This window comes from Podarcis erhardii (genome assembly GCF_964252035.2).
Source record: "Podarcis erhardii genome assembly, chromosome: 4".
Lineage (NCBI taxonomy): Eukaryota > Metazoa > Chordata > Lepidosauria > Squamata > Lacertidae > Podarcis > Podarcis erhardii.
Genome location: NC_138508.1, coordinates 7,122,394 through 7,136,868, shown reverse-complemented (window position 1 = coordinate 7,136,868; position 14,475 = coordinate 7,122,394). Strand labels below are relative to the sequence as shown.

Below are 14,475 nucleotides of genomic sequence, written 5' to 3'. Positions count from 1 at the left end.
CCGATCTGTCCGTGAGTACTGGACTGAGTTCACCATGTTGATCCATAAATTGGGATGGGACATTTCGGCGGAACCCATACAAATGCTCTTTGAAGAAGGGCTATCTTCGGCGGTTAAGGACGAACTTTCCCGGGCGCCCAGGGCGGAGTCTATGGACCAGCTGACTAAATCAGCGCTGGCCATAGGAGCACGCCAGGAGGCGAGAGCTTTGGAGAAGCGGGAAGGGAAGGGGGAACGTTGGAGGGATTTCCGCATTCCAGAGATTCCCGAGCAGCATTCCCCGCCAGTAGAGCCGATGGAAATTGGAACAGCGCGCGCGCGGGCAGTTTCAAACCCCAGTGAAGGGCGGAAGAAGGAGGGAAAGAGCGCCAAGAAATGTTTCCTCTGCCAACAGCCAGGTCACTTTGCCAGAGTCTGCCCACAAAGAAAGGAATGGCAAGGGATGGCGGGGGCTGTTGGGGGGGAGGAGGAGGGAGTGAAGGAGCAAGTAAAAGCCAACGCCTGGCTGCCACCATCGGGGCACAGCAGCCAGGCCAAAGAGCAGTGAATGTGCCCACGCCGGAACCACCAAGACCAGCGCTTGTAATAGAGGTGTCGCTAGAGCTGCCAAACGGACACCCACTAAAGATAAAGGCGCTATTGGACTCAGGCAGCTCCTGTAATTTTATGAGTAAGGAGTTTGCAGCCGAACACCAGATACAGACTATCCCTTTAAGTAACCCTTTGCAGGTGACCACGATTGATGGGAGGGCGCTGTTGGGAGGAGAAGTTAACCAGCAGACTGTCCCAATGATAATGAGGGTGGCAAGACACACGGAACTGATAGCGTTTCATGTGGCCACCTTGGGAGGCGCGCCCATTATTTTGGGAATGAGCTGGCTAGCGCTGCATGATCCGCTAATAGGATGGCACCAGAGAATAGTCTCCTTTGGGTCAGCGCATTGCCTGGCACACTGCAAGGAAGGGGAAGCCCAAGTAAGAACCCAGGCCACGCTAGCAGGGATGGAGATAACAGATAAAGGGAAGGTACCACGACAATACGCAGACCTGGTTAACGTCTTCAGCGAAAGAGAAGCAGATAAACTGCCCCCGCACAGACCCTTTGACTGTCAAATTAACTTACTCCCAGGAGCACAATTGCCAGTGGGCAAGCTGTATGCAATGTCAGACAGTGAGATGCAGGCGTTAAGGGAGTTCATTGACAAGAATCTCAAGCGAGGTTTCATCAGAGAGTCACGAGCGGTGGGGGGCAGCCCAGTGTTCTTTGTGGACAAAAAAAATACTAATAAACCCAGATTGGTCGTGGACTTCCGGGCCCTAAATGCAGTGTCAGAACCAGTGACTTTCCCCATGCCCAGAATCGATGACATTTTGACCCGGGTGAGGAAAGGGAAAATTTTTACCAAGCTGGACCTAAGGGGGGCATATAATCTGATACGTATGAGAAAGGGAGATGAGTGGAAAACCACTATGTTCAGCCCCTTCGGGGCCTTTGAGTACCTCGTTATGCCCTTCGGTCTACAGGCGGGCTCGGCCTGTTTTCAATCGTTCATGAATCACGTCCTGGGACCATTGCTTTACAAGAACTGTGTAGCGTTCTTGATGACGTCCTGGTGTACTCAGAGAATGAGGAGCAGCATGTGCGAGATGTAAGAGAGGTACTGAGTAGACTGCAAGAAAACCAGCTGTGGGTGAAACTGGAGAAGTGTCAGTTTCATACCAGAGAGGTGGAATTCCTGGGGTACCGGTTGTCAGACAAGGGATTGGCCATGGATCCCAGCAAGGTTCAAGCGGTACTGGAATGGAAGACACCGAAAACTAAGAAGGACGTGCAAAGGTTTCTGGGCTTCGGAAACTTCTATCGGAAGTTCATCAAGAACTTTGCCCACTTAACGGCGCCCATCACTGATTGTCTTAGCAGCAAGAAGAAATTTGTCTGGACGGAAGAGGCGCAGCGAGCGTTCGAAAGATTAAAGAAGGCGTTTGCGTCGGAAGAACAACTTTTGCACGTGGATCTACAGCAACCAATGAGAGTGGAGACTGACGCCTCAGACCGAGCGGTGGGGGCTGTGCTTCTACAGCCGGGAAAAGATACGTCGGAATGGAGACCGTGTGCCTTCTTCTTGCGGAAGTTGAACAAATCCGAGAGGAACTACACCGTATACGACCGAGAACTGCTCGCCATTCATGAAGCGTTCCGGAGATGGCGACACTTGTTGATTGGGGCGCAGCACAAGGTCCAAGTGCGGACCGACCACAAAAATCTGGAATACTGGAGAACTGCCCGAGTACTGAACCAGAGACAAGTGAGATGGGCCCAGGAGTTCTCCAAATTCCATTTTGAAATTCGTTACGTACCAGGACCAGAGAACGTAAGGGCGGACGCTCTCTCTCGAAAACCTGAGTATTTAGAGGGGGAGGGAGCGCCTGAGGAAAGGCATATCATCCCTGAGGACCACTGGGTGTGTGGGGCGGCATTGGTGGGGCAAAGAGAACTGGTAGAGGGTACCGAGAACGATGAATACGCCCAAGAGAAACTCAGAGAACTCAGGGGGACAGGGGAGAACACAGGGGGGTTTGAGGAAAAGAACGGGGCGTTGTATTACAAAGGGGCACTGTACATACCCGATGGGGAACTGAGGGGCAGAGTGCTCAAGCAGTTACACGACAGCCCCACAGCGGGGCACTTCGGGCAGCACAAAACCATGTGGTTGGTTACCAGGGATTTTTGGTGGCCCAAGGTGAGGGAAGACGTACGGGAATATGTTAGGGGGTGCGACAGGTGCCAGCGAGCGAAAGGGGAGAGGCTGGCACCAGCGGGGCTATTGGAACCCTTACCCACACCAGAAAGGCCATGGGAGGCAGTATCCATAGATTTTATGACGGATCTGCCAAAATCCAAAGGGAAGACAGCTGTCATGGTGGTGGTAGACCTATTAACTAAGATGTGCTATTTTATAGCCTGTTCACACGCGGTCACAGCGGAAGAAACCGCCAAGTTGTTTGTAAAGCATATTTTCAGGTTGCATGGCGCCCCCTTGAGGGTGGTCAGCGACAGAGGGAAACAATTTACTTCCAGGTTCTGGAGGAAGCTCATGAGCTTACTGCACGTGGAAGTCAATTTTTCTACTGCCCGGCACCCAGAAACCAATGGGCAGGCGGAAAGGGCAAACGGGATTTTACAACAATACCTGAGGTGTTATGTAAATGACAGAGAAAATGATTGGGTAGATAAGTTGGCCCTGGCAGAATTTGCCTACAACAAGGCGGAGAATGTGTCCACAGGGATAAGTCCCTTCCTGGCTAATTATGGGTGTCATCCCAGGGCATTTCCAGGAGAAGGAGGGGAGAGATGGAGTGTCCCGGCTGCGGAACACTTTGTTGAAGAGATGGAAGCGATCCACCGGCAACTCCAACTCAACTTAGAGAGGGCCAAGGAAGAATACAAGAAGCAAGCAGACAGAAGCAGAAGGGAAGGTGAAACCATAAGGGTGGGGGACAGGGTGTGGCTATCCACCAAAGGACTGCCGTTCAAGGGAGGGTGTAAGAAATTGAGACCCAAACGGCTGGGACCCTTTGAGGTCATACAACAGGTCAACCCGGTGGCATTCAAACTCAGATTGCCCAACCACATGAAACTGCACCCAGTATTTCACAGGTCTCTACTGTCGCCATATCGAGAGGGGCGAGAGTGGGGGGAACGTGAGAGGGAGGTTACTCAAACACCAGTCATAGAAGAAAGGGAACGCAACATGCATGTGGCAGAAATCATTGATTCCAGGTGGAAAGGGAATCAGGTGGAGTATTTGGTAGAATGGGAAGGGGAAGCAGAGTCGGAAAACACATGGGTACCGGCAGAGGAGGTCAATGACGTTTCATAAACGGTTTCCAAGGAAACCTCAGCCCATGGGACGGTTCAGGAGGGAACACTTCGGCACCACCGATGAGGAAGAGGAGTTGGAAGGTTTCCCAGAATCAGGGCTGGAAGAGGGAATAGACTCAGACGAGGAAGAGGACACAGGGAGAAGAGACGGGAGGCAGTGGAGAGAAGTGTTTGAATCCTCTGATGACGAGGAGTGTTCTTTCCGGGGTTTTCCATCCTCACCGCCAGCAGGGGAGGGGGCGGGAGGGGGTGAAGGGGGCCCTGGAGGGGAGGTGGATGTCAGGGAACTGCCATCGGAAAGGCAGGAGGTGGAGGGGCTCTCAGAGCTCAGGAGAGACTCAGCAGCGGAGGAAGGCACCAGTAGGGGGAGAATGGGAGATCAGAGAGAGAGAGAGACGAAGGACTGGCTCAGGGAGTCTTCCAGTGATAACAGCGGAGAAGTCTCAGGTCCTCCCATAGGTACACCCACTCCTCGCCGGAAACTGTCGCGCCGAGAATCCAGACGACGCGTTTCCGTCAAGGAGCTTTTATGCTGGAGTAGATTCCGTAAACGCCCACTGTCGGATTCTGCCAGCGACTGAGGGAGCCACGCTTAAGGGCTCCGCTAAAGACAGAGTCTTACTGAGCTGAGCAAACTCTGAGGGACTAAGCTTTTACGTACAAGCAGCTCATCATCCCATCACATAAAGTATTTCATTTTTTATTTGGGGGCATTTCCATTCCCTTTAATGATGAAAATTCTGCCCACACCTTTTGCTGCCATACAACCTCAGATCATCACACTATCTGGGTGTTTTACGGTTGGTGTAATGCAAGTAGCATGTAAATCTTCTCTGATTCTTCCCCTTGTGTATTTCATGGCATCACTACCAAGCAAGGAGATTTGGGTCACATCCCTCCAAAAAGATTGTCCCATTGTTCCGCGTCCAATTAACATGGGTTTAATCTTTTCAACCTTTGCGGGGGGCGCATAGGAAGATGGCCGACAATAACATCTCTCCGACCCACAGGAGGTAATTTGGAGGCTATGTTGGGAGTAATTAGGCTCCCTACACACTCAAGACGGTGAGTGGGGCCGTTTGCCTGCTGTGCCCGATATCACCCCCGAATTTTTGAGGGGGATGGGGGCATTAGGCACAAAACCCCTCCTGTGGGATCTCGGCACTCCTGGACGCTGTCTCTGACCTGCGCCACTAGCTGCAAGAACTTCAAAAGAAACAATTTGGCACGAAGGAATGCACATGCTTCAGGAAATGAGGAGGAGTGAAGACTGCAACAGAAGAGGTCTCTGGAAAAATAAGATTTAAATTATGAGAAGACACGTCAAGATACGGTATGGCAAAGGACTGAAGGGGGAGGGGAAAAAATGTTTCATTTTCCTACTTATGTGATTAAACCCAAGAATCCCCTCCCTTCAAGAGGCAAAAGCCAGAAATGAGGTTTTAAGGACTTAAGCTTTGAATCTAAGGCTGTGTGGAGATAAACTTTCGAACCAAAGCATGTTTCTAGAAGACTGTGGAATGTATAAGAGCTTTGTTCTGACGCGGTCAAAAATCCCGTCGCCATTTTGGGAAGCTCTGTCGGAGGACTAAGTCCGGGAGAAGGAAGAGTGAAAGAGAGTGTTCTTACATCGTGGGAGAAACTCCTCAAAGAGGTCTTAAGAGCGACAGAGCTATAATTTACGAGGGAAAAAGTGATCTTATCTCCGAAGGTGACGATTTATGGGAACCATCTGGAATTGAGGATTGACGACGGGAAATCCATCACTACCAAGCAAGGAGATTTGGGTCACATCCCTCCAAAAACATTGTCCCATTGTTCCGCTGTCCAGTTAACATGGGTTTAATCTTTTCAAGCTTTGCTTGAGAGATTTTCTTTAATCGTTTAGTCGTGTACGACTCTTTGTGACCCCATGGACCAGAGCACGCCAGGTCCTATTGTCTTCCACTGCCTCCCGCAGTTTGGTTAAACTCATGCTTGAGAGATAACAATGGCTTTTTCCTTAGAATTCTAACATTTAGAGCAGTCCTTGCACTCAACTTCACATTACATCTCACCATGTCATCTTGTATACACCAAAATGATTTTCTTCTGTCATGTAGGGACAGTCTCTCTATTCTTCGATCGTCACTTGCCTTTGTGCACCTTTTCCTGCCTTTACCAGTCTGATTTTATAGTTGCTGAGTCTCCTTATACCTCTTCAATAATATTGAAATGCCAGCTTTGGTTAAGTTTTCCCCAATCTTTCATCTAATTTCTTCATAACTGTTGCCCTGTTCACTTAATACTACAATTTTACATTGCTTTCTGGGTGACCAGTCAACTCTTTGTATCATTTCTATAATTTTATTATGTTTTACAACCTCACTAAATGAAAGAACAAAAAAAAAAAAAACTTGATAGCAATCACATAACACACTGACAAAAGTCAACCTAAGCAAGTTGTGCTTCCTTTTTCTGGTTATTTGACTATAACATTTGATAGAATATGGGTAATTGAACAACCTTTGTTGAATTGCAGTCTTCATTAAATTATCTTTCCATTGGTATATTATTTTATGATATTACTCCAAATGAAGTGGTGTTATAAGCCATCAAAACTCTGAAATACACTTTTTTCCAAAAATCTTCCACAATTTTGACCACTACTGTATATCAAACAAACCAACATTCAACAACTCATCAGAACATAATAATAAATATGATGGTTAATGACAAACAACACAGGTAATGAACACACACCCAACTCCCTTCAGTACTTCTCCATTTGTTCCTGAGGCTCTAATCCCTTTTTGTCTCCATTGCAGATTGTGATGAATCGAAAATTGAGAACAAAGGTGACCACGATAAAATCCCCAGAGAGAAAAATTTAGAGTGTGGAGAAAGCTGCAATCAGAGCTCCAATTCCACTTCCCATCAACAAAATCTCATTGGAAATAAACTCTATCAGCGCATGGAATGTGGAAAAACCTTCAGCCAGAGCTCCTCTCTCACTTCCCATCGAAGAATTCACACAGGGGAGAAACTCTATCAGTGTGTGGAATGTGGAAAGAGCTTCAGTTGGATCTCCCATCTCACTTCCCATCGAAGAATTCATACAGGGGAAAAACCCTATCAGTGTGTGGAATGTGGAAAGAGCTTCATTCAGAGCTCCTCTCTCACTTCACATCGAAGAATTCATACAGGGGAGAAACCCTATCAGTGTGCGGAATGTGGAAAGAGCTTCAGGAAGAGCTCCGATCTCACTTCCCATCGAAGAATTCATACAGGGGAGAAACCCTATCTGTGTGTGGAATGCGGAAAGAGCTTCAGAATGAGCCACGATCTCACTTCCCATAAGAGAATTCATACAGGGGAGAAACCCTATCAGTGTGTGGAATGCGGAAAGAGCTTCAGTCAGATCTCCGGTCTCACTTACCATCAAAGAATTCATACAGGGGAGAAACCCTATCAGTGTGTGGAATGCGGAAAGAGCTTCAGTCACAGCTCCGGTCTCACTTACCATCAAAGAATTCATACAGGGGAGAAACCCTATCTGTGTGTGGAATGTGGAAAGAGCTTCCCTGAAAGCTCCTCTCTCACTTCCCATCGAAGAATTCATACAGGGGAGAAACCCTATCTGTGTGTGGAATGTGGAAAGAGCTTCCCTGAAAGCTCCTCTCTCACTTCCCATCGAAGAATTCATACAGGGGAGAAACCCTATCAGTGTGTGGAATGCGGAAAGAGCTTCACTCAGAGCTCCTATCTCACTAAGCATCAGAGAATTCATACAGGCGAGAAACCCCATCAGTGTGTGGAATGTGGAAAAAGCTTCACTCAGAGCTCCTATCTCACTAAGCATCAGAGAATTCATACAGGGGAGAAACCCTATCAGTGTGTGGAATGTGGAACGAGCTTCACTCAGAACTCCAAACTCACTTCCCATCAAAGAATTCATACAGGGGAGAAACCATATCAGTGTGTGGAATGTGGAAAGAGCTTCAGTCACAGCCACAATCTCACTTCACATCAAAGAATTCATACAGGGGAGAAACCATATCAGTGTGTGGAATGTGGAAAGAGCTTCAGTCAGAGGGCCAATCTTACTTCCCATCAAAGAATCCATACAAAGGTTAGAAAAACCATTGTACAGATTTAGGAGCCAGGCAAATCCACACTTTTTTAACCAGGCCTTTGGCTGATTGACATTTAATGCCCTTTTAAAATGTGGTGTTTTGTGTTTTTATTTTTATTTTTATGTTGTAACCATCCTGAGACCTGTGGGTGTAGGGAATAGCTGCCAACTTTCTGCACCACCTAGAGTACCCACAGAATTGTGGCTTCTACTGGCAACACACATAGGAGAACAAATGAAAGACAAACACAATGAGCAGGCAAAAACCTGGAAAGGGCCATACCAAATGGATATCCGGTGTGAAGAGGTCACTTTCCCCACTGCTGAACAATGCCACAGGTAGAGAAGATGGAATGCTAGAAGTGTTCTCCCAGGCAAGGGGAGCTGCTGGGAAATTGAACTACGAGCTCAAAATATTACTTTTTTAAAAAGTTGCTGCCATTATAGGCATTACAGGCAGAAAGCTGGAGGGTGAGCAGGCCCAGGCTGTGCTGCACCCAAGAGTGGGGGTGAAGCGAGAAGGGAGGAGACTGAAAGCTTTTTCTTCCCGATGCAGCTCTGAATTCCACCCGGTCCGGAATTGTCCAGTGGAGCCACAGGATGTCTCCAAGGCTGTTTTCTTTGGCAACCAGATAACAGGAGCTGCCAAGTGTGGGAAGCCTCAAAAGGTCTCAAGGAAACTGGCAGAGACATGTCGTCACAGTATCATTTGGCTGCTGCTATGGCAACAGTGAAAAGCTGCGACCAGGGCCACGGGCTGAGCTGGGTGATTGTCAGTGGGGCCAGTCACCACGTGATGTCATCGCTATCTAGTGGTTTTTTGTGGAACTGCAAGGCTGTGAAAACTGAAAGAAGTGTAACTCTTGCAGATGGTTCCAAGCGCTATGTCTGGCTCTGTTTATTGTTCCTTTTTACAGGCGGAGATTGAGGCCTATGTTGTTCCAGAGATGCAGTGCTGTTTGCTTTCTGTTTCCTCTCTTGTCCATGTTGGGTTCAAAGTGTGTTTTGAAAATAATGTTTATTCTATTTCCAGAGGTGGGCGACAACTGGTCAGTGTTGAGTGCAAAGACAGGCTGTTTGTGCTAGAATCGCCTATTGCACGTAAAGGTCCCACTGAGGATGCACAAGCACAGTGTGGTAACCTTCCTATTCATGATGGGTGCCATCATGGCGTTTGGCACCGGAGAATGTCACATATCAACTGGGGGTACGTGAAGAAGGTCCCAGGGTGCACTGAGGGGTGCAAGATGAAGGTATGTGACAAATACCTGGAATGAAGGTGCATTTCTTCCGTGTGTTTGGATGTGAGGCTTGGGTCCTTGTGCCAAACACAGAAAGGGTGGCCCTAGGTCCCAGAGAATGATCCTTTGTGGGTATGAGCCAGGGACCAAGTGGTGGAGATTTGCCTATCCAGAAGGCAATCAGTCTAGGATTCTAGTCAGCAGGAGTGCTGAGTTCTGTGAGCAGAGTGGGTGGAAATGCATACATGGGAATCCAGACATTCTTTCAGAGAGTCTGCTTGACTCTGCTGATGAAGGAAAGGTAGAATCTGATTCTGCTGCTGAGGCTCAGAGTCCCAACCCAGAGCAGGAACAGGAAAGGGCATCTCCTAAAGCTGTTAAGCTAGAGCCAAAGAGTGCTCCTCCTCACCCACAAGTCCAGTTGAGAAATCCAGAATGTGCAGTAAGTCAGAGGGGAGAGCAAGGACACACTAGTTGGCCCTAGTGGGTCAGAGGGGGTACCTGAGGTTGTGCTGAGGTGTTCAGCTCACACTACTAAAGGAGAACCACCTGAAAGGTTTGAGGTCTCTAGCGTGTGGATTGGTGTGGCTCAGTGTGAACCAGAGAGTATTGAGGAAGTTCAGAAGTTGCCTGAAGAAGAAGCCAGGAAGTGGCAAGAGGCAATGCAGAAGGAAATGAACTCAATGGAGTCTCTGGGTGTGTTCTCCATCACGACGCTGCCAACAGGCAAGCAGGCTGTGAGCAGCCACCGGGTTTACCGTCTTAAACCCACAGCAACTGGAGAACCGCAGTACAAGGCTAGGCTGGTAGCCAGAGGGTTTACGCAGTGGAACTGCTGTCTTACACTGAGGTGTATGCTCCTACTTCCAGAAGTAAAAGTCTGTGCATGCTCTTAGCCATTGCTGCACAGAAAGGTCATCAGGTGCATCACTTTGATGTGGATGTAGCCTATTTGAACTCAGACCTCCAGGAGGATCTGTATATGCATCCTCCTCCAGGGCTCAATAGGCCAGATGCAGTGTGGAAGCTTCATAAGTCCATTTACGGTCTGAAGCAATCGGCCAGGAACTGGAACTTGTGTCTGAATGAAGCCTTAGAGAGCATGGGTTTCAAGAGAAGTCTTGCTGATAGCTGCCTGTACCTGAAAGGGTCAGGAGAGTCACAAGAGGTGGTCTTGATTTTTGTGGATGATACAATCTATGTGTCAAAGACAGGGAAAGAGGTTCAAGGGTTTGCCACAGAGCTTGGAAAACATTTCCAACTCAAAAACCTAGATCCAGTGAAAGTTTATCTAGGCGTCCAGATAGATAGGTCCCAGGATGGAAGCTTCTTGCTCAGAAAGGCCAGATTGAGCAGTTGCTTGAGAAGTTCAGAATGTCTGAATGTGCAGGGGTCAGTACACCCATGGAGACAAGCTACATGAAAGACAGTCAGCTAGGGGAATGTGCCGAGTTCGAAAACACTGAGATCTTTCAGTCAGCTCTGGGTAGTTTGCTGTATCTCTCCCAGTGGAGCAGACCAGACATACGCTAGCATTTGCTACCAGTCTGCTCAGCAGGGAAGCTACAAGGCCAAGTGTGAGTGCCTGGAATGGTATCAAGAGGATGCTGGGTTACCTGCAGGATACCAAAGATTTCTGTCTCAAACTGTCGGCTAAGGGTGAAACCAAGCTTACGTTCTGAACTGATAGCGACTGGGCGAATCTGGAAGACAGGAAGTCTGTGCCTGGGATGGGAATAAAGTTTGGGGACACTCTAGTGTGGTGTTTAAGAACAGTGGACTCGTAATCTGGGGAACCGGGTTCACGTCTCCGCTCCTCCACATGCAGCGGCTGGGTGACCTTGGGCCAGTCACACTTCTTTGAAGTCTCTCAGCCCCACTCACCTCACAGAGTGTTTGTTGTGGGGGAGGAAGGGAAAGGAGAATGTTAGCTGCTTTGAGATTCCTTAAAGGGAGTGAAAGGCGGGATATCAAATCCAAACTCTTCTTCTACTCTTCTCTTCTTCTCTAGTTGGGTGGAAGTACCAAAAGCAGAGTCTCATTGCGCTTTCCTCTACTAAAGCTGAATTCAGTTCATTGTCAGAGCTTTGCAGAGAACTAGAGTTTTACACGTATTTGGTCCAAGAAATCTGCGGGGATTGTTGTTTGCCCGTCACTGTTTGGGAGGATAATCAACCCTGTCTGAAGTTGGCAGAGTCGGGGCAGTTTAAGGCCAGAACCAAACATTTGGACATACGTTTCCAAAATGTGTGTCGGAATGTCCAGTCAGGCTTGGTGATGCTGAAGTACTGTCCAAGCCAGCAGAATCTGGCAGATGGGTTTACTAAACCTTTGAGTTTCCAGAGGCACAGTGAATTCTGTGCAGGGTTGTTTTGGGGGTAAGTGTTGATGCTTACGAGCCCCAGCAGTGCAGGACAAGAGGGGGTGTGAGGAGAATCAGAGCTTACAGGGTTAAAACAGCTCAGAGTCTTGTGTTGTGCCCACTGAGGGGTGGAGATCCCTACATCCGGGATCTCTTATTTGTCTTTCTGCTTTCGTTTTCTGACCAAGACGAAAGGAGTAGCGATATCTGCCGCTCCCAGAACGGATGATTTATTTTTGCTTCTGTACATAAATAAAGCTGCTTAGATTAGAAAGTGGCTGTGTTTAGATGCTGTTTTCTGCATGCTTACACACACATGCACAAAGCTGTGTTTCTCTGCTACAAGTCCAGGAAGCTGAGTCGCAGCGTAAGAGTATCGGACTCCACAGGCTCTGGATCGCAGAGCCTAACTCCACAGTTCCTAAGGGACCAAAAAGATAATTGCAGCCTGGATACACTTGCCCAATTCAAACTGATTCCAATTAGAATTTATATAGCCCCATGGTTCTCAACTTTTTTTTTTTGAATATTTTTTATTAGGAATTTCAACAGCAATTTATAAAAAACACATCATCCTCATTCCCCCCATTTTCCCCTCCCCCCAGAAAGAAAACCTCCCTTCCCACATTATATTATGACCTATATCTTGTGCCCATTTAATCATGACTGATTTCACCTCTTCATCTTTTGTTTCCCATTCTAGCAGAATGCACCTTTCAGCAACTTCCCTTTCCCTTCTATGACTTTTGAAATCTAGATCTTGTGTAGCGAAATCATTTCTTATTGTCTTCTTGTAACCAACTCTGAAAATGGTCTTTTATTTCCTCGTAATCTCTTCATTTCCATTTTCCTTCTTGATCCTTTAACAAGTCAGCATAGGTAAGCCACTTTCCTTTCTTTCCAAGAGGTTTGAGCAGTAAAGCTTCATGTGGTGAAAGCCACCAAGGGGGTTGCTGTTCTTACAAATCTTTATATCTCTCTCATACACTCATTAGTGATTTCAAAATTATATGGTTATAAAAACTTTTATGTACCTTCCCTTTGCCATGCCATAAATATGCGTGCCAGCCAAATCTATTGTCATGTCCTTCCAATTCTAATGCTTCTTGCTTTTCCAATTTCACCCAGTCCCTAATCCATATCAGGCATGCAGCTTCATAATATAATTTAAAGTCTGGGAGGACAAAACCGACTCTGTCTTTTATGTCTGTGAAAAACCATTCTAAAAAGGGCAGTTGTTGAAATTAGTCATTTTAACTCTATAAGGGACCATTCCTGCTAAGTCAAAGCATATACACCTTCATGTATCTGCTGTTTAATGGCTCCTGAAGCTTTGTCTTGGCGAAGTGAATTTGAAACCATTTAAAAATGGATAGAGAAGGTTGGCACACTGCAGAGTGCCAGGTGGAACAAGGAAATGTGGTCATAAATTGATCTAATCTCAATACTGGACTCCTCAATAGTCTGATCTATTAGAAAGCTTAAAATGCATGAGAATCCTCCATTGGGGTGCAGGCAATAAGACACTATACATTGAACATAAAAACAATTATACACAAAAATTGAATCCCCCCTTTGTGAAAATAACATACTGTCAGACACAGCATTCCTACATAATAACACACAACATACTAATGAAATCTCAGTTGCATATCTTGAGGCAATCGTGATCTTTTACATGTCTTTTCAATCCTGGGGCACCGAGTCTTGAGGTTTAAGAGGTAAGAGAATGTGCTTGCAGTTCAACTTTCCCCCCTTTGTCAGCCCCCTCCCTGTCAGTCTATATCCTTTGGAAAGAGATAGCTGTGGCCACTCTGGTGTCTTTTGTTGTTGCTGCTGCAGGTAATAAATAGTCTTGTGGTCACGAGGAATTGGGCTGAGGGTTTTCCATCTTTGGGTGGAAAACATCTGTAGAAGGGATAAGAAGGGATATCCTGTAAGCGGGAGGGTGGGGCAGGACTTTTGGGACATAAAGACACAGTTATAAAGGTAAGAGGTAAAAGCCAAAAAGGAGAGAATCTCCTTGAGTTTTCTTGGGAAGCCGCAAACAATAAAAATCTTGGCGTGTTAAGCATTTTATTCATTTCAATATTATTATCACATTTCCATATAATTACGACTGTTATTATATGCTAAAAATACAAAAAAGAAAAATATAAAAGGAAAACAAAAGTAAAAAAGATAGATAACCAGCTAAACATTTTTTTCCAGACAAAAAATAAATGGACTTGACAGAACAACAGCGGGTTGTTGTTTTTTTAAAAAAATAATATTAAACAATACAAAGATATTATCAAAACCACACAGATTGTTACTAGACAGGTGAGTCCGTCTCTGAGCTCCTGGCAAGGCTATTCCAAGAGTTTTCTCCTGATTCCAAATTCCTATTGCAGGGGAGGAGGGACACCCCAGGCCTTGGGGGCCAATCCTGGCCCCCTTCAACCAGAATGTGGCCCCCCAGGCCAGGGGTAGGCAAACTAAGTCCTGGGGGCCAGATGTGGCCCAATCTTCTCAATCCGGCCTGCGGACAATTCAGGAATCAGCGTGTTTTTACATGAGTAGAATGTGCCCTTTTATTTAAAATGCCTCTCTGGGTTATTTGTGGGGCATAGGAATTCGTTCAGCCCCCCCCCCAAAAATATAGTCTGCCCCCCTACATGTTCTGAGGGACGGTGGACCGGCCCATGGCTGAAACAGGTTGCTGACCCCTGCCCCAGGCTAAGAAGATGGTCAATATCCAGTTCCACTCCACCCTCCTCAAAACAGATCCCAACTTTCAGAGCATGTAAACCACATGAGTGGAAAGACCGCTACTCCACGCACAGAAATAGGACTATACTGTACTTCCTTCTCCCACCTTTAAAATAAACATCTA

General features: G+C 47.0%; 2 protein-coding genes across 2 annotated transcripts in view; both read left to right on the top strand.

The window, feature by feature from the left end:
• Window positions 1-14,475, top strand: part of LOC309340933 (uncharacterized protein) — a 151,196-nt gene that overhangs the window by 9,501 nt on the left and 127,220 nt on the right. The gene's annotated exons all lie outside the window — the stretch shown is intronic.
• LOC309341212 (uncharacterized protein) overlaps window positions 1-14,475 on the top strand; it is a 118,530-nt gene that overhangs the window by 83,483 nt on the left and 20,572 nt on the right. The window contains exon 2 of the mRNA XM_081860763.1: window positions 6,691-8,336. Within this exon, the coding sequence (XP_081716889.1) occupies window positions 6,837-8,021 (1,185 nt within the window). The 5' untranslated portion in view covers window positions 6,691-6,836 and the 3' untranslated portion in view covers window positions 8,022-8,336. The remainder of the gene's footprint in view (window positions 1-6,690; window positions 8,337-14,475) is intronic.